This window comes from Pogonomyrmex barbatus, unplaced genomic scaffold, assembly GCF_055798465.1.
Source record: "Pogonomyrmex barbatus isolate J1 unplaced genomic scaffold, ASM5579846v1 scaffold1, whole genome shotgun sequence".
Classification (NCBI taxonomy): Eukaryota; Metazoa; Arthropoda; class Insecta; order Hymenoptera; family Formicidae; genus Pogonomyrmex; species Pogonomyrmex barbatus.
Window position 1 is genome coordinate 26788314 of NW_028297098.1, and position 20646 is coordinate 26808959.

A 20646-nucleotide genomic window follows, 5' to 3' on the forward strand; every position below is an offset into this window, starting at 1 on the left:
TCACATTGTTAATTGAAGCAACGACTTCGTTTAGACCAATATCAATCGGCATTACAAATCCCGACGACGAATTCGAATTTTCATGATCATATCGACAGTATCATACCAAATTATTATTATACGCGAGAATTGAAACAAAACGTATATTCACGAGATATATATATATATATATATATATATATATATATATCTCATATTTATTCCAGATAACACAGAGATAAGATATCCCCGATATGCTTCTTCCTGATTAAAAAAAAGTCTATGTACCAAGGAAGTATGGGCACTTGTATGTGAAAGGGAAGGACGTGGCGAATGTGATACTGTAAAGATAGACGGGAGAGTCTCTGTTTGCAGGATAAAAAACTGAGAGCGCAAGTGTCATTGTATACCATGTAGACATTTTTATATTTTCAGCACTCGGCGGTCACGTTATAAATAGGTCACAAGTTATGAGTCCACCATACCGCTTACACAGTCACTTCGTTTTACAGTATACGTTCTATATAAATGTACTCGTACGGTTATCATTCATTTTTTTTACAACCTCGATAGTTCTACGGGGATACATAATTAATAAGTGTATGCGTATACGTCATGCGTATACGTTACATTATGTTATGTCTCTATGTCATATGTTTATTATACAAATGTGTGGTACATGCACTGGCACTGCTCGATTGTTTAGTTGCATCCCTCGTCGGTTACGCTCAGGTACGTCTTCAAACACGTTCCGGCTGCTTGTACATTTTTATTACAAAAGACGAAACGACATTGTTAATTTAACCAACGCGCATTTATCTCTATTTTTCATCAAAATGCGCCTGCGAGATTGACATAATTTTCTCATCTTCAGATCAAAGCGATAATGAAAATATATTACACAATAATAATAATAATAATAATAATAATAATAATAATAATAATAATAATAATAATAATGAAACATAATAATGAAAATATATTACGATATTTTTTTAATAACGCCAATAAACACTTCCCTCGTATAAATAATTAAATACAGCATAAATCGGGATATTTAATACTCGCGAAATATAAGAGACTGCACGTGGATAAAATTACGTGGAGTGTAGATGTTATCTTGGGGAATGAGTTTCAACGGAATCACGAGAGTATCCGGATCGCATAATCGAGATACCGAATAATTAGAGCGACGACGAAATTACATAGCGGGTGCGTTTACATCTTCGCTTACCGTCGTTATTGTAGGAAAACGGAAACGTTTCGGTATGTAGGATGTGCGCAGCGGATCTTCACGTACGCGCGTGCAATATATTACGTCCAAAAGTTATATCGGCTATTCGTTGATAGACGCCGTTGAGACACGCGACTCGTGTCACACAACGAGGAAAAACTCTCGGCGGAAAAAAGTCGCGCGAGTAACGCAAGCAAGTGTGTCTCGTTAGAAACGTGGGATGGAAAAAGCGCGCAAGCAGGAGGGGGTGGGTTTCGGGACAAAAAACCGGAACGTGCTTCGGGGGAACGTTCTTTCGCACCTGCTACAACGATGAGCTTGGGGACTCATTACAGGCAGTTGACGATCTGCGCGATCATCATACGTTCCCGTAAATGGCCGTCCCGAAACGCGCGAGGAGAATTTTGCGCTAAAAAGGAGGAGCGTCTGTCTGGAAGAATCTCGCTCGTTCCCGATTCAGTTTCTGCAAAAGTTTCCGGAAGCCCATTACACAATCGCGCAAATCGCAAAAGCTACCTGTACTGCGCTGCATAAAGATACTTTGATCCGTATTTTCGTCGTTCATTTAGTGCTAAATGCGTTTTGTTGCGTTTTCTCTCCTTCCGTTTAATGAGCTCGAGCGCTAAATGCGCGATGAAAATGCGAGCGTCCGTAATGAATTCGCAACGCGTTACCGCGTTTATTTATATATTGATGACGCGGCTACTTTTAAAGCGATATGTTGTGATCGAATGAGATCTAGATCAGATTGCTGACCGTGCTGACCTAACGTTACCACGACCGGAAGACGTCAGCATTCGCGTCTCTTAAATTTGGATTAGATTGTCGCAACGTTAAGTTATCACGATTATAGAATATTATAATGTAATATACAAATGAAAACTTAGCGACTGCGTTTAGATTCTACTAATTTATTTATATATGCTAATTTTATAGTTGGCTCTCTAATTATATCCATTATAAAAATTTGAGAGAGAAATAATAATGCAATATATATTTTGTAAGAATATGATTCCACGATAAGAATAGAGGTAAAATAAAATTTATTTTTTTTTTAAATTAGCCTTTCTTTATACAGATTTAAAAAAGAGAGTATTTATATATATATATATTTTTAATGACTAAATAAAGTATATATATATATATATATATATATATATATATAAAATTGAACCTGCCGCTAAGTTTTTCTTCGTTTATGTATATGTAAACGCGAAGTATACACTATAAAGGATATGATTAGGCGTTAGAGTTCATTAAAGCTGTATATAAGACTTATTTGATTTATCATAAGAAGACGAGGGGTGATGTCGTGTATGTATCGTGTAGCGTGACTTATGCTGATTGCGATTCAAAGCTGTGATTGGACCCTTGAAAGCTTTGTATAGCGGTTAAACACGTGAGCGCGATTGAGCGTATTTTATTTTACATAGGGCATTTTACAGGTGACGGCAATCCGCGGATTGCGGCGAGAGGGTTGAAAATCTCAACGAAGGGTTTTGTCGCGTTTAAGAATTGCATCGAAATCGCATCGACGTGTGCGGTCGGGCCGACGAGTGCTAAACGGCTTGCTGTGCAACGTTATCCGATTCTCTCCATTTTCATCGGACAGTCCGTACCTTCCCGTTTTCAGGCTGCATCACGACGGAATAATGAAACGCCCGACAACAAAATCAATAGTAACAGCGGTTTATAGCGATCGATACGTATCCGCTACAGTTACGGGGTAACAATTGTTACGGTACAGAGCACGATTCCAGCACGATTCCGCCGTAAATCATCGAAGCTTATTTTACTGATGGCTCTCGTTAATAATTCCGTTATCCAAGTAAATTTGATTACCATTGGCGTAATTATGACAACAATTGTCATTGGAATAATACTTATGCAACGGGCAATATAAATTGTGGAAAGATAAATTGAGCGTTTATCGCTGACTCAATACCCGTTTTAATTTGCGTATTTTATCATCTGCGCGACAATTATTTTCTTTTCATCGAATTCGTATTGTATTCGAAAACAATGACTTGTTGAAGCGAGAGAGAATCGAGTTTTTTTTTTTTTTTTCATTTCGTCACTTCTGGGCTTTAGATTTCCGCGGATGCGACATAATCCGTTGCAAAGAATAATAAAGGCATATCGTTTTCGTGGATGCGACGGGGATTATAAGTTTCGACGTCGTTTTCATCTCGTGACGTTCGATCGATGCGATTTCTTTTTCAGAGAAATTTATTCGCGGCATGTATGATACGCGGCATGTATGATGAGCATGAACGAGTGCATCGATTTCCGCTGAAATAGCCGCTTGAAACAAGCACCGATTTTGCACAGTGGCGTAACGGGATTAACACGAATATAGGTGCATACGTGTCAATTGCAGTTAAACTCATGCGAGAATCGAGGCTTTAACTGCAATTTTTCGCTTTGACATTCGTTCATGGAGCGCCTCATTGCACCGATGCATAATTCTTCTGCGACTAATCAATTTCTACGTTAAAAATTTTGTAACATGATCTTAACACTTATAAATTTAACATATAAATTTAACATTTTAATAACATATATATTTAACAATTTTTCTAAAATCGTTAAGAATGATATAGTTTTCTAAAATTTAAATCACATAAATTTTAACAAATTATTATTTTATTAATGTCAGCTTTAATATATTAAAATTAGTGTAACACATATTTAATGTTATAAAAATTTTCCTAAATTTCACAAACTCGTTGCGCGATTGCTTATGCTCCTGACTTACGCCACTGTCACACGCGAGGCTCGAAAGAGGCTGAGAGAAGATTCTAGATGTAACTACGAAATTGGACCAAAGCGACCAACCATAAGTTATTCCGTAAGGGCGAAAATGATGTAGAAAAGTACGATCGATGTGCACGAGACGTCTCGGCGAGGCGAAAACGATCTGCGTGACGCTGCATGTAAATTCTACGTTAAAGCCTGGACCACAATTCGCGACTTGGCGCGTGCAAATAATCCTAACAGCTAAAAACACGTACGTATCGCTAAAACACATAACACAGTGTCCGGCAAAAATCCACTCCTGACACGTCAATGCCCGAGATAATTTCGGGGAACAGATGTCTTCGAATCGGATATCGGTATGACCGGTACGTATACTCGGCTCGTTCGGCCGATTATACATTTGGTAGTGGATAAAGTACCATTGATCGCGCATCGCGTTTCGACCATTCGCAATTGCTGCTAACGCCAATACCGTTTATCGTTTTACCATTTCCGCGCGTGCGCACGCTTTTAACGATAATCAGCGTCGAAAACGGGCCTGCAATTATCCGCATCTGGAAAATCAACGGGAGGGAACTGACGAACCGCGCGCCCATACATTTCGAATCAACCGAAAAATGTCGCGCATGTTGATAACGGGCACATCACGATGTGCCGAATCAAGTACAACGGACCCTCCAGTCGCCCGAGAGGCGTCCAGTATAAAAATAAATAAATTCTACTCTCTATCCTAGGAAATTTAACGACGATGTTAACGGTACGTCTAGTAACATAATTGCTAATTGCTCGACAATATTACTTATTACCTAGGTGGGGGACCGAAGCCGAGGAGAGGACTGTGATCTCAGATCGAGATTTGGACCTTATCTCGATGGTGTTTCAAATTACTCGCTCGATATATGTATGTATACACGGTTATCACAAAGTCCTGCTGCCGACTCGTCCTCGAATATAAAGTTACGCCGCATTCGCGCCATTATACGACAAAATATCATCTATCGTTCGATATATCGTTATATATATATATATATGTATGTATATGTATATATAGCTATGTTCTATGCGTCTCATACATTTTAATTATAATTATCAGCTTAGGCATCGTTACAGACTTGTTCCTATGCTGGACACATAACACCGTATGAACGTAGTACCAACGGAGTACGAACGAAAAGTCAAATTACTAATCCTCACTAACATCAGTTTACTAATTATTCTAATCGGGAATGAACATTCGCGATTTTCCATCATGTTTTCGGCGATTTATTAACTGCAGAATGACAAATATTTTTAGTGAACTGCAGAATGCACAAATTTTTGGAGAAATCTTGACGACATATAAAACAATTGTAGTATCTTTTAAGGGCAGGCAATGTCCAATAACGTAATCAAGAGATAGTCCCGAAAATTAAAAGTATTTTCTAGCGTTATCATTATCGGCATTATCACACACGCACGCACATGTATTAATGACGAATGTGAACGGCATTGATGACAACTTAGTTAATCAACAAGTTAATCAACAACACAATAGTTCACATACGACACTCATAATACATAGGACGCACTATACTGATCGATTATCCTTATAGACAGCCCAAAATCGTGATTAGTCACGATTAAGCAATCAGGAATAGATCGCGGACGGGTCAATAATATTCCCACGACACGCGCTAACACACACACACACACACACACACACACACCTTTTTTTTCTTTCTTTTTCTCTCTCGTTGTAATTCCCTAATTTACAAACTTTCACAATCGTTGACATTTGTACGTTTGTTAGCTAAGAACGCTTATATCCACTGCGCAAGTACGGAGATGTATAATAACATGATTTATCAAGAAATGTATTTAATTTTAGTTTTGCGTCATAATATAACGTATATTATTTAATACAAAGTAAATAGAGAGAAAATTTCATCGATTGTCGATCATATCAAGTGATGCATGATTCACATGACTTGAATATATTTTGCAAGAGAAAAGATAATTGTCAAAATTATCTATTGTTTTAATGAAAGTTCAATGTATATTTTACATACGTTTAAATTTTCAATTTACTAATGAATTTTAGCTTTCGCATTTTCAAATTGATTCTCACGAGATATCAGGGTAACAGCATAGAGTGCAGCGGGATTTGATGTGCTCGGTAGAGAGATGTAGAGCGCTCTTTGCCAATTCACATCTTTTCTCCTCCCTTCCTTTCCTTTTGCCTCGATGTAGTAGGTACCGCAAAACCCGGAACGAGCGTCGAATTTTCACCAATGAAAATCGATGCGCAATTTACTGTCGGTCACTACGCGCAACAGTAACTCCCTAATTTCAACGCGATTTTAAGACGATGCTTCGTATCCCCGCCGCACATTTTGCATTCAATGTGGTTTCCCCATCTGAAGCTTTTGTTTCACATCAAATGTAATGCCTTGATTGAAATGCCTACATTTCAGTAATATTACAAACTTCATGGTAATATTCAGAATGGTAATTTAATGCAGACGCGATTGTAATTAAACACGACTTCGGAATAATAGGTTTATTTCCTAAGAAAAAAAAAAGAAGACCGAGGATCGTCGTTAATATTACTTAAAAAATTGGATACGTGTTCTTTGTAATAAGTGTCAGTCGTCACAGGAAACTTAAGTTTAATCTCAATAAGATCATATTCATATGTCTACATTCAGAATTAGGTCATTTTTACATTCAGATATTCGCACGTCCAAACTTGTCCCGAGAATTTCCTCACACGTGAGCTTCATATGCATGGACACGTGTCTCTGGCCATTATATGATTTATATCCATAACTGTCACGTTTGACTGTGACGTATGGTCGTTGTTTTTACAAAACCAGCTATGATAGCATCGCATTTTTACAATATAGACGGAACCTCAATTTAACTATTATCTGTCACGATTCTACTGAAACTTTTGCATCACCGTTTGACATAAAGTAATATATTATCAATTCTCTTCCAACTTTGCCAAAAGTAGAACGTTATATTTTACATGAAGAAAAGCAGCAACGATATTTTTTTCCGAGTGTACGTATATAACATTCTAAAACAAGTGAATCATGCTTTCGATATTAATCGATACAATCTGAATCAATTAAAAATTCGACGGTATAATCAGATAATTATTTTATATTTTCAATTATCGTTTTTACTTTAAATTATTATTATTTTACTGAATAATTTTCTATATGGAAAGTAAGGAGTAATAAAAAGCGTATTCTCGTTTTCTAGCATTCGTTCGATTGAAAATTGAATGGGATTTTCATTCGTTGAAATAATGGTAAACGAATAAACGGCGAGTATGGAAATATCGTGGAAGGCGCGTTCCCAGCGGAAATTTATTTTACGTTCACGTGCACACTGACGAACTGAGCTACAGCCTTAATTATGATACAATCCGTACGATACAATTTATTTATTCGTATTTAGTAATAAATAAAATATGGACCCAGTTTTTGAACCAGTCGCAGGATGCAAACGTAAAGATGATGTGTCCGAAGCGAAAATTAACGGCCGTTGAAACACCTAATTCCCATAGATCGCCTATCGCTGCGTTTGGTCAAATATTGTTTTATCGGAAAATTACTCTTATTTTCGTACGAGTATATCTATATTTACACGCACAATGCGCGTCATACTTCCATAATAAATGCTGTTGCTTTTTCGCCTGCTTAAAAAACATTTACTCATGTGACCCGGTACAGTGATTATAGGTACATAAAGAACGAGTATTGACGTAATGGAATTATGATTAACGTTCATGGGTCAGGCTTACTTCATTTCTCTCTACGTAAAAAACTCTTTAAATTATCCGCTTAAATAGTCGCAAGAATTGAAAGCATTCGATAAAACGAACATACAAATCCATATATGTGCAAAAATATATATGTGTTCTATCGCGATATTAGATTTGAGCACATTCGCGCGCATTTGTAACGAAATTTTCGTTGATGGGATTTAATGTCTGATCTTTATATGTCTACAATCACTGCTTCTCGAAATTTGTTAATATTTATAATGCAATATCAGCCCTCGCGAGAGTTGCATTCTGCTTGGAGCGAAGCTTTGCTGACGTTTGATTTAATTGACGCATGGTTCCTTATTTCCTCTCTTTCTTCTCTCTGGGTCTATTTTTTTCTTTTCTTCGACGTGTTTCGCATTGAAGTGCGATCGGTCGCGAAAGTCATATTTGCTAAACGACGACGTCTGAATCGCGATGTCCTTGGCGTAGAATATTCGAGTCGCACGTTATACCGACGGAATGAAATGTACCGTCAGCCTAATTATAAAACTTTCAAATTTAGAAATGTGCATCTCATTTCATAAAAGTTGAAAGTGCAGTAAATTCCACGGATACACTGCGCCAAGTTTCATAATTTTCGGAGTAGTTTGTGAACGACGGAAACGAACATCCTACGTTTTAAATTTCTTCTATATCTAGGGTAATATTGGTATATTTGTACGGAATTTTTACGTTCGATAATATTTTCTCACACGTATTTTGTTAAATAAATATGAATTCCCGTCACAGTTTTCTACGCATTTCTCGTAGTTGCGAATGAAAGGAATCGCAGGGTGAATCGCATTTTTGCTCAGAAACTCACTCACTGACCTACTTTTCGCTCAATTTAATCTGCATTCTGATCGTACTCCATCAGTTTTTACATCTTATTTGAAGCAGAGGCTTTCAACTTTGACTCACTCTATTATTCTGTTCATCATTTTTATGAAATCAGCGTGATCAATACAATCTCTTTCGTCCAAGTTGAATTCTCGTTCTTACACTTTTGTCACCTTCCTTTTTCTCTTTTTTTTTATGAGAAATGATCAAAAAAATAATCTTTTTTATTAAAAAAAAAAAAGAATCATTAATTGTTGGATCTAGTAAAAAGCATATTTGAGTATCGAGAACCGAGGTAGGATTTTAACGAGAACATCGGGCGTATTAATTGGTTCGTTAACTTCTATTCCATTAACCGACATTTCTCGAATGATAACGCGAGAATTATATTATTTATTTATCCCGTGGAATTTGAAGAGAGCAAGACGAGAATGGTAATGATCTGTGCTCGACGATAGAAATATTTGTAAAAATGTAATATGCGAATACATATATGTGTCTATATATGCGAAAATGCATTAACAACAAAATGTCTTCGGTCAAAAATTTTCTCTCGTGAGAAGTATATTAATTAATCGATTAAATTGACGTACTTATCGATAGTACGCGGCTAGCAATTAATTGCACTCCAAAGTGCATTTGGTTCCTTTTGAAAGATGATGCAACAGTTTATTCATTTTGACATTCCGCAAGCACTTGACAGATTTTATCTTAAAAGAAGAATCCGTAAAAAGCGACCTGAATTAATAATTCGCGCGTTTGGAATTAATAAAAAATTGAAAAATAATGTAACAAATTTTCTGTTTCTACAAAGTACAAAGATGTGATGTTTGTGTCACTTGGATTATTCAGATTTGAAGAATCGGAGTTTTTATCGTATAATTTAATATAAAAAAAAAAGAATAAAAAACAAAGTGAGAAAATAGCGTCTCTTCCAGTTCATATACGTTCCTTAATCAAGTCTACTTACCTTCGAATTATCGGACATTCGGAACATTGAGAAACAATCGAAAACTTTGACACGTTTACGAAATTGCAGTTGTGTATTCTCGCGACCGAGTGTTAAATACGTCCTTTGCACGAAATTTCGAGTATTATCATCACGACGAAGAACATCGAATAACCGGAACAGATGGCCTCGGTATCACTTCCGTCACTAAACGAACGCAGTTGCTGTAACTATTTTCACCAGACTTGATTCGATGAAGTGGATTTGCGCGTCGTGTCGGCCGACAGGAATACGTCGTCGTCGCCGATAAGTCGATACCTGGTTTCGCTCTTCCTTGCACGTTTTAATTTTTTGCTTCGCACGATTTTTCGTTTCTTCAGGTGTTACGAGTAATAACGCGAAATTCCGCAAAGCCGCAAGTTCTTCACGTTTAGGTGAACCGCAAACTTTACGCGCGGCATTGTAACACAGTCGTAAAACTGTAGTCGTAGGATTTCTGCGAATTTTCCATAACTTCGTACGCGGTCTTCAAACGCGGTTTGTTGAGTTTGTTGAATTTGTTACACGTCGGAACGTTTCCAACGGGGGCGTGTCTACGTAGGAATTAATAAAACTCAAACTCGAAATCCTCAATTGTTAAGACATCTGGCAGAATAATTTTATGGCAGAATAATTTTATTTTAATATTCAGAAATATTCATTGGGCAAAACTTTTATTAAGTTATTTGTAAGTAGAATAAGGAGGAATATTTCTTGTATCTTGTTTGTATTTCCGCTGGAAATTATACACAATACAAATGGAATAAGGTTAATGATCTATTACGTTTGTCACATTGAAATAATTGAAAGATCGTTGATTACGAATCTAATAATTATTTGCGCCGAATCGACATTAAAATAACGTTGAATTTCTCGGCAAAGTTTTCCAAGAGATAAAAAGATATATTGCTTGGCCGTTCAATCAAATTATTTACGTTCTTCGAAATTCGATTCCTTCGCGTTTAATTGGCGCGCAAAAAGAGGGACGAGCATTATTTGCGAGAACGACAAATCGAAGATCCTTGTTTTGATACGAATGGAGGTCTTCGTATCGATTTCTTCGTCAAACCGTAGCCAGGACGCGACTTAAATCGAAACCACGGCGCTTAAGGGAGATAAAATCCTTCGGAAAATATTCTTTGTTTCCACGAAGACATACTCCATCCAGTATCATTCTTACAAGAGTTTGTCGGGTAATCTTCTTTCGCCGATGAAAGTTTCATTCTATTCCCTTTTGCTATTGCGGATTTCCTTCGCCGCGTATCAAATCCAGTTGAATCCACCATGAAATTATATATACTCCTTGTCATACGCATTCCCGTGAAATTGAAAACAGCAATGAGAGTTCAGTGCCAATATTTTAATTTACACCTCGAAAGGATTGCGATTGCTGGGAATTATTCGTTTTCGCTGTGTATTTAACTCTACTTCAATATTGCTGCAAAACTGCGTCTTCTCTTTCACGTTCTACGAATTAATTAGAACAAATCGCGTCGCAGTCGGATTCCATCGTGCCCCGTTTCATCCGCCGAGAGACAATTTCTTCGCGCTCAATCCGGATTCTCGCCGTTACGTTTCCGTCACGTGAATTTCCCTTTTGCGGAAAATGTGAGGATCTCCATCTCGAGGGTCTTGCACGTGTCGGGAATCGAGATCTCGATTATTCACGAAAGCGATACAGCACCGTCGAGCTTCGGCGGCACTCTCGCGACCTCGTTATCCGTTTCTCTTCCCTTCCCTTCCCTTTCCCTTCCGTTTCCCTTCATTCCTCGCAAATCCTGCCCCCCGCGGCCCTAGCAGCCTCGTTAGTACGGGAAAGTTTTTGAGATTGCGACTCGCGCTTCCCCGCCGGCGGCACCCCGTTTCCAGAGTTCCTTTCCGTCGCGACATCGTTTATGCATCACAGCTCGATGATATCCGGCGCGCGAAACTGCACTTTGCTGCAATACTTGACTTCCTGCACGATCTTGTTGCTGCAATTGTCCTCGTCCAGATCAACGTCGCTCCGCGTGCCGTCCTCGTCGTCCTCGTCATCCTCCTCCTCCTGCAGATCTTCCAAAACCTTGCGTCTATCTAAACGCCATCCAGCTCTCCCACCGATCGCTGACTTTTTCTTCTCACGGATTTTATTCTGGCGAACGGATCGCCGTGGTTATTTGTATCTGAAAGCCGAGCAGAAAGGGCGCGCTTTGGAGCGTGAGTGTGCTTTTATCGATCGTTGGGTTCGTCGCCTTGCGTACAAAGTTTATTTTATCATATTTTACTTTTTAATGTACACGTGTGTACGGCCAATTTGAGACAGACTGAGAATGAAAGATTCTGTCGGTACCGCGCTAGTTAGAGAACATATTTTTGTTAGGGATTACTTAGATAGTACGATTTCAACAGGTTAAACACTTGCCATATTTTTCTTTGAAACACAAATTACATTGCCGGCCGAATTACAGTACGGTTTTTATGGGGGTATGCATCCCTTATAATTGTTGCGAATATTCTAATCAGATCGTTACGGCATATTGAGCTCGCGCAACGCGAGCTGATATTCACATTTCGCCGTGTACAGGAACATGATCGGTGTGCGTTTATACGATCCTCACGTTACACGACCCGTGCTACTCAGCTCTCCAAATGTATCGAATGTTGTAATATACGCAAATTGAAATGTGGTGCCGCCAGGGCAAAATATTTTTCATCGTCGGATTTATCGTCATAAAGTTTTCGTCATAAACGTTTTCCGAGAATTAGGTCAACACCGTGCGTTACTTTCATTATGAGCCAAATTCATATATTCCAAGGAAAATTCGTATCGCATTTGAATTACTTTCCCGTCGTTTAAATTTTTAGGAAGATTAATCTTAGTAGTAGGAATACATCGTGTTAGTATATGTGCAATATATACGGGTAGAAAATTGAAAATTTATGCGAATCATCACATATTCAAGTCTTAGAATAAATATAATGTTGTCGGTTTGCAATTAATACAATTAATTTTTTTATCGCTCGCATGAAATTATATTGCAAACCACAAATTATATTTCGTGCTTCCCAGAAATCGACTTACCTTTCTGGTAAAGGGCATTCTAGAATTCTGCAGAAAGCCAGGCCGACCGCCATTATTAATATTACAAATAAAACCACATACACTACGCACAGATGAACTAATGAAAAAATATAGAGCGTTTTATGACACCACTTATTGGGCGCGTATAACGAAAGTTCGTACTCCGGCCACATTATATGTAGTATCCAATAATGTCCTGAAACAAAAAAGAAGAAACCAACATATCACAACGAGCATGAGAAATTAATTATCTGAGCTAAGTGATAAAGCAAGAAACGTAGAAAAAAATTATCTTTGCGTATGTTTGATTTACTCAACAATTTCGTTTTTTCACTCGATCAAAAATTTATTCTTTCATTCGACAGAAACTTTAGAATAACGATTTCGTACGTGACATACATGCTGAACGATTAAGCAGCTTGCAATTTTGTCCTGCGCTCCGACCAACGAACCATCGCGTTTTACTATATGAATCGGCGCATTGCACGAAATGTAAATATTGCACGATGAAGTTTGGTCACGAACAGTTAAGTCGTCATAAACCGTGAATTTTTTGTAATTGCGAAATTTTCCTTTGCGCGTGCTTTTAACGCTTTACGCTCTTTGCCATTTCACGTGAATTTATATCATGTGAATTTCTATTATTCTTCAAAATCCCGAATTGAAAAAATTAGACTTAAATATGAAAAAATAGAAAAATAGATTAATTTTGTGAATCTAATATATAATATTTTAATATATATATCGATAGTTTCTGAAAAATGAAGATAACTGTATAATGTTGACTAACAGCGACGTTACTAAGCGCGGTATCTTAATATTGATCCATTTATCGCTAAAGATAGGACAAGTTATTAAAACTCCCTTTATTGCAAGTATAAACGTATAAAAGCAGAGTCACTTGGCCAATATTTTCGCCAACGTAAAAATTTGCTTATATAAGAATAGCATTGATACAGAAAGCGCTGTATAATTAAGATCAACGTGTAAGGAAGTTGAATATACTTTACAATATTAATAAAATCATGACGGAATTATTTCTCGAGCTTTATATTTCCGCCGTTTCATTCGTTTAAATGAAATTTTCGAAATTTCTTGTTTTCGAACATCTAGATCTAAAAATTTAGGTTTTTCAGGTAGAAAATTTTTAGGTAGAAAATTTCTTTGCGTCTGCAAATCTGATTTTAGAGAATTGTATTTAAAAGATATGAAACATGACGTGATAAAATTAAATTGCTTATTAAATAATAAATTAAAATGTGAATAATTAAAATAAAATCATTAATAAGAAAGAATGAGATAAGTAAAAAAAATATATATCAAATTAGATAATTGTAAAGAAATATTAAAGCGCAATAGAGTTTCCAATTTTGCTATTATTTATTTATAACTTGTTCTCTATCCTTGTATGAAACAATGTTCACTTATATATGCACGTTTGCATTATATTATTATGGAATCATCGAGCCGAATATTACGAAACATATGCTTTCCTAATCTGACTTATACTTTGCATTTGTTGAATAAATCCTCCGTGCTTTAACGCCCCAAAAGTTTGCGAACTGCCGGCGCAGAGTACGATAACGCTTCATGTACAATATCGAACGAAATTTCTTGCTTACCTAACACGAACCATGCGACCAGGAAGCACGACAAAGTTATGGAGAGTAATTTCATAGGCGAGATGTGTGGTCTAGCGGCGGGAACGGACAAGATTTCCGGCCTTCGGGAATATATTTGCGAATACAGCGCCCAGAACATACGCACGGCGCCCAAAACACCACCAATCAACATGTATACGGGAATATATGGCTCCTTCGGACAATCCTTAATAAACTGCACACCTGCAATAAGAAATTCAAACATGATTTTTTGACTGTTACAAGCGTTGAATAGCGAGCGCGCAAAACCGAAAGCACAGCAAAGAAATTCGTGTTAATTGATTCGTGTTTGTTGTTGGATTCAATTTGAAAAAAATTGTGAACATAACAAATTGATATTTGATTGATATTTGTCTTTCGTAATATTTAATATTCTTTTTTTTTTTTTTTTTTTCCAAATATAAAATGGGAAATCTTCAATTAGATAGAAATTTTCAACGTTGCATTATATAAGCAAGAGGTACGGTAATAAACTTGATAATTGATTATACGACTTCTACCTTTGTCATTTTCCCGTCGGAATCTTCCTCATTAGCAAACGTTTTATGACTACGTCTTTTTTTTTATGTCCATTATATCCATTCCTTTTATTCGTGACCTGAATATTTTATAATTTGAGGAATAAGCAGAAAGAATATGTGGCGTAATAATTTGTTTAATGCTGCAAGCTCGTTGTCCCTTCTCGTCGAAAAGACAAAAGAAAAGAGAGAGAGAGAGAGAGAGAGAGAGAGAGAGAGAGAGAGAGAGAGAGAGAGAGAGAGACACCTCTTAACCGATATTCTTGCCCATCAATTAAGATCTAGCGTATATCTGATGCGCATTATTATGCGCTTTTTACAACGCCGGCAAGGAATAATTTAGCATTAATTGCTTGACGTCTATTCTGTGTATCACGTCCTGGTTCGACGTTCACCTTAGGATAACATAACATGCAAACCTGGAGAGGTTCTCGGCTGTGACGTATACTTGAATAATGTGTACCTCATAATTATGCGCATCTTTTGTGTATGTATAAACTATTAATTTTCTACTACAGCATAATCTGCGACGGTGTGAAGAATTTATTTTGTAGCATTCGCCGCGATAAGAAATATCAATAACCCGTGTCGTCCTAAATACTTTGATAGTTGCAGAGACCTTGCAATATTAAAAAAAAAAAAAAAAAAAGAAGAACTTGTAATATTTTAAAACCAAGAGAATATTTTGTTATTTCAATTTTTTTATATTCTTTTAATTTTATTGTGTAATGCGCAGATTATGAGCTTGAATTACACGATTGGATGAGCTTTCGTTCAACGCGAAAGACTCAATTGGCATTTGTAATATGTCGATTGTTTCTTGTCTTTCTCATCCATACGAAATGCGCGACGAGGTAATTTTCTTAACATTTTAACACGTCGAAAACTCGACTATAAGTTTTATATTTCTCGGATTAGCCCGTAAACGTAAAGTGCTCCATTAAGTTCCCGAAGCAGAAGCGGTAATCTACGACTTCGATTCCACTTTCACGTCGTCATTCATGAAAGATTTAAACCGCATTCGGAATCGGCAATTCGCAGCCACTTCTGTGGGTTACCTACACCATTATTATCGATTGCGCGTTCTTACCAGATAGATTTTGCCGGAAGGTGAATGCACCGGGTTTACCATAAATCAGGTTGAGCGTCCATGCCTCCTACTGTGCGAATAACCAGCTATGCCCGAGAAATTAAGTATGCTTGCATGCTGCAAGCTTAACACGCCAACGATTTGCGTGTCGTAATGCTGATAGCATTAATTAGCTTGGAAACGATGTCATATATTTCGTAGAATTTCAACTAAATTGGCCGGAAAGGAAAATGCGTATGTTACCGTAATTCGCTTGATAGAGATTTAAAGAGATTCGCTAAGTTAAAATTAAGGTATATTGAAATTGTATATAAATATTGTGCTATACAAAATTATGTAGGAGTAAAATATCAACGATAACAAACTGGGAACTATTATAAAATGTAAAAGATTTGTTAGCGGAAGTAAAATTTTATTTGCTTTGCACTACCGCAAATATCTTCCTACGCACCACCGTGAACATTTACTAAATATTTGCATTTCGTTGGTTGAAACTTTACACTGTGATACAGGAAAGAGGTAACAATGGAGGAACCATTTCTTGTATTTATTTCAGACAATCCATAACTCAGCGTCGGGATTCTATTTATAATTTTATTTTACACGCCTCATATTTTAATGTACATATATTTTAATATATATTTTATATACGTATTATGTATCTGATTCTACAAATGCGTGCATGTGTGTGTGTGTGTGTGTGTGTGTGTGTGTGTGTTTTGTTTTTTTCATAACACATAAAATTATAAATAAAATATTATCCTAGTATAAATTTAGTATAGTATAAATTTTACAAAGTTATAAAATGAACTTTATGAATTTCGCAATGCGAGGAAAATTAGAAAGCAGGATCGTTTATTTTCTGAGTGATAAATTATTTTCGGGTTTATCTCGAAATCTAATTACATTAAATTTAATTGCATTTTAGTAAAAGACATTATTACACGAAACATTTAAAAGATTGCCTCATCAAACGTGCATAAAATGTAATATTTTAATATTTTACTCTAATCCACGAAATTATATAGATAACAGTATATTATGAGCAATATAATTAATCGACAGATTGCGAACTTTAAAAATTATCAATAAATAATTTATTCGGAGCCAAAATTTCAACAGTTTGTTGCAAAAAGGTCCGTGTGTAAATTTATATTGTTGACGATAGTGAAATATACTTTTGCGGAATACTTTTGCCAGGAGAATACTGATAAAAGAACCTTATCTCTCAGACCGATTGACGCGTCTTTCATGTAAAACACCTTGGGGAATCATCTTTTGCTATCAAACTCCGTATTTTTAACTCAAGCTGAACTTGGAGATTAGTTGAAAGAAGAAAAAGGACTAAGCTCTGCGCGTTACTGATGGGTATTACGTTAAAAATTTTCTTTGATATTTGCAAAATTATCCCCATTGGGTTATGCGTAAAGCTACTCCCTTAAGACAGGTTAAAGAGAGTAATAAAAGAGTCTCAAGAGATATATACGTGATGAAGAAAAATTTGCATCAGAAAATCCACAAGGTTTTACGAAATTTATTGAAACACAAAGAAAGTTAAAGAGAACATCCTGTTCAATCATTCGCGCTACATTATTCCTTTAGGTATTAATTGAATATTAATTCATAAGTGAAAATAGTTAAAAACATCGCGATATCGAAAAAGCATAGCTATTGGAAATAAGCCAAAAGATAAAATTTTATCAAGATAATAATATTACATGGTAATAAGATTTATTATTGAAAAAATTGAAAACAATTGAAAATAGAGAAAACACGCTGGCAATACTTCATTTTTAAAAGGCGCTACGCTGATTAAAGAGTAAAGATACGCTATGTAGTTTTTCAGTTTCGCGAGACTCTGTCATTGTAGTACTTAAATATAGATACACTACTAGGTATTGATCGCTTTTTTGTATAGAAGTGTAAAATGGATCGAATCAACTTCGGTGAGATCGTTTTCGACCCACTTATTCAGCTACTACTTGTTATATAATATTCATTGCGCTATTCGAATACACTTTCTCGTGATTAAATTGGCTACAAAATGGTCGATCGCGGGTCAAAGACTTCTCTCGAGTTGCACGGTCGAGAGATTAATCGAAATCCTAGGTTACTTATTTAACCACGTGTCTCAACTCACCGAAGATGAACATCAAAATAGGCACAGTGGACAAACAGGTCAGACATATGGTGAACGTCATCGTCTTGCTGATGACTCTCAAAGCACGAAAGACGAAGTCGCAGATGCCGTTCGCCTCGAGGTGGGCATCTTTCAATTGAAACACGACCGAGCCGTAGGTCGCCACACCGAGATTTGCAGCTTCCGCAACGCCCTTTTCAGGTGCCTTTGCACCACTGGCGCAAAGCCGACGCGACTCATCACCTGAAAGCTGAAAGCACATATGATACCTCAAATCAGATTTTCTTCCGTAATACGATTTTGTTACCGGAGTTCATTCATTCTGATTTACACGTGACATTAGACTTTATTACAGAATTTATTTTACAAAGTAAATGACATACTTTAATTCTCATTTATTTCAACCTTCTCTCTCTTTCTCTCTATCTCTCTTTCTCTAGATTTTTTTGTTTTAGTGTGATTTTATTTTAGTAAGTTTTTATTTTTTGTTTTGTTTTCTTTTCGTTACCTTGCGTTGGTGTTCGTGCCGTGTATTTCGTCTGTATTTCGCTAATTACAAAGTAATCCAATTAGTGACGGAACAAGCACAGTTTTTCCCGTTTTTCAGTAGAAACCTATGCTCGCGGTAACCAACACGTTCGTAATTCACAAGTAAGAATTAACAGCGGTCTGTAAAGCGACGTATTCAAAGATTTCTCAAAAACCTCGTTTGAAAGGAGATTTTCCGGCTTTTTTCTTAATGAATACAAATTCAATATTGTGCGAGAGGTTTTTATGCAACAATTTAATCAACGGAAAACGAAAGTTGATATTTTTTTATATTTTGCGAGAAATCCGACTTTATGGTTCGATTTAATTATCGGTTTTGGCACTTTTTATCTATCCGTATACCTCTTCGAAATGTCGCACAAATTTGGCGTCAAAGATCCAATTTGTATTCCGTTCACCTTTCACAATGTGGATCCAATAAACGATCCTGAAAAGTATGGCACAGCTTCGCCGAGCGATTGCAGACACGTCTCTTATTTCTCATGGTCTCTCTCATCAATTCTACGTTCCGCGGAACAGGATCCTTCAAGAGAAGATCCTCGGGTAACGCGTACACGTCTTAGGTAGGAATTTTTCGCACAAATATAAGCGCGGAAATAAGCTGCGGATGTGATCTGTGCGAGAAAAATTCAAGCTGTCACGAGCAAAGTGCGCCGACATCTCTGATCCGTGAATTTTCATGCTAATAATTTTCACGCTTAGAAGTAATAGCGTTTATAACAATTATATTCACAATTTGCAAAATGCATCAATTTTGTCATGCATCAAATTTGTCATTTAATATAATATAAAGCCAAGACACATATTTATTTTTTTTTTTTAAATTCTCAAAAAATAATGAAATTTTTCTAATAAAAGTACAAATTTTTACAATTTTTTTTTACAAGATAGACAAAAGACGATTATTTATAAATAAACGTGGATGAATTGTAGACAATCGAATACCATATCAATTTGATGATATATAACTTCGCATTTCGAGATGGCAACTTAACAGACTTGGCTAAAAGCATGGTGAATTTCTCAGCGAAGCTACCGCTCGACTTCGCCTCGCGTGCGTCGCGGCAACATATCGTGCCATGCTGTGTCTTCACCAGCCCGGAGTGCAAATTCAGATCGTTTAAGCTTCTTTTTTGGAAGAAGAAACTCTTCCATTGATAAGTGTAATATATGAAGAAAATATTTTCTATACGTGTAATTTAACAAAAAGATTAATGAGCGATCCCTGAAAATAAGCGATGTTATTGTCGTAACTTCGTTACAGATGTGATTAATATAACATATTTTCCGATTAAGTATGATAGACTATTTTAAAGGCGGACGGTCGCCTGTCTTTTATCACGCTCGTTTCCACGAACAGGTTCTCGGCTTATTTTCCCGGCTCTTACAACCCAAACGTAAGCAAATTTCGTTATCGAAAATAAAAAAAATATGTATGAGAATCCTGCAAAGCCGACGCAACGATCCTGAGAATAATAACGAAGAAAACTACTTTGAAGATTCTACAAGGATAAGTATGAAAAGATCAATAACGAGAAAAAAAACCTGGGAAATAAGACGCCCTTATACTGTTGCGCTCGATCGGTTTTTGACACAACAAAAATTCGCAAAAAAACGATATTTTTAGAACAGAATTCCCGTGAGAATCCGAACTTTCTTACATTAAAATCTACTTACTGTTTTGAACTTAGATACTCATGGCGAATTTGCTATCTGTGTCATGCATTTCAAAGGAAGTTCACCAAAGTTTAATTATATATCTTTTCCACGAAACATTAATAATATTAACTCTAAGAATAATTTGCTTTATGTCACATGTAAAAAGAAATAATTATACAGATACGTATTTATCTCATCAATTTATATTTAATAACTATATGTTTAAATAATACGAAATCTATGCAAGCGAAAATTCATATTTCATAGAAAATTTTGAAATTCCATTTCATTTTGTACATTTTGTAAAATTTTGTTATCTACAGGATATTATATATTAGTAAAAGTTTTACAAACATTAACGTGAAACA

At 36.3% G+C, this 20646-nt stretch overlaps 1 protein-coding gene across 1 annotated transcript in view; it reads right to left on the minus strand.

Moving 5' to 3' along the window:
* Positions 1-376: 376 nt before the first annotated feature.
* LOC105432403 (uncharacterized) overlaps positions 377-20646 on the minus strand; it is a 41695-nt gene continuing 21425 nt past the window's right edge. Inside the window, exons 5-8 of the mRNA XM_089070638.1 lie at positions 18071-18320; positions 14284-14505; positions 12662-12857; positions 377-11762 (exon numbers count right to left, since the gene is read on the minus strand). Of these exons, the coding sequence (XP_088926764.1) occupies positions 11753-11762; positions 12662-12857; positions 14284-14505; positions 18071-18320 (678 nt within the window). The 3' untranslated portion in view covers positions 377-11752. The remainder of the gene's footprint in view (positions 11763-12661; positions 12858-14283; positions 14506-18070; positions 18321-20646) is intronic.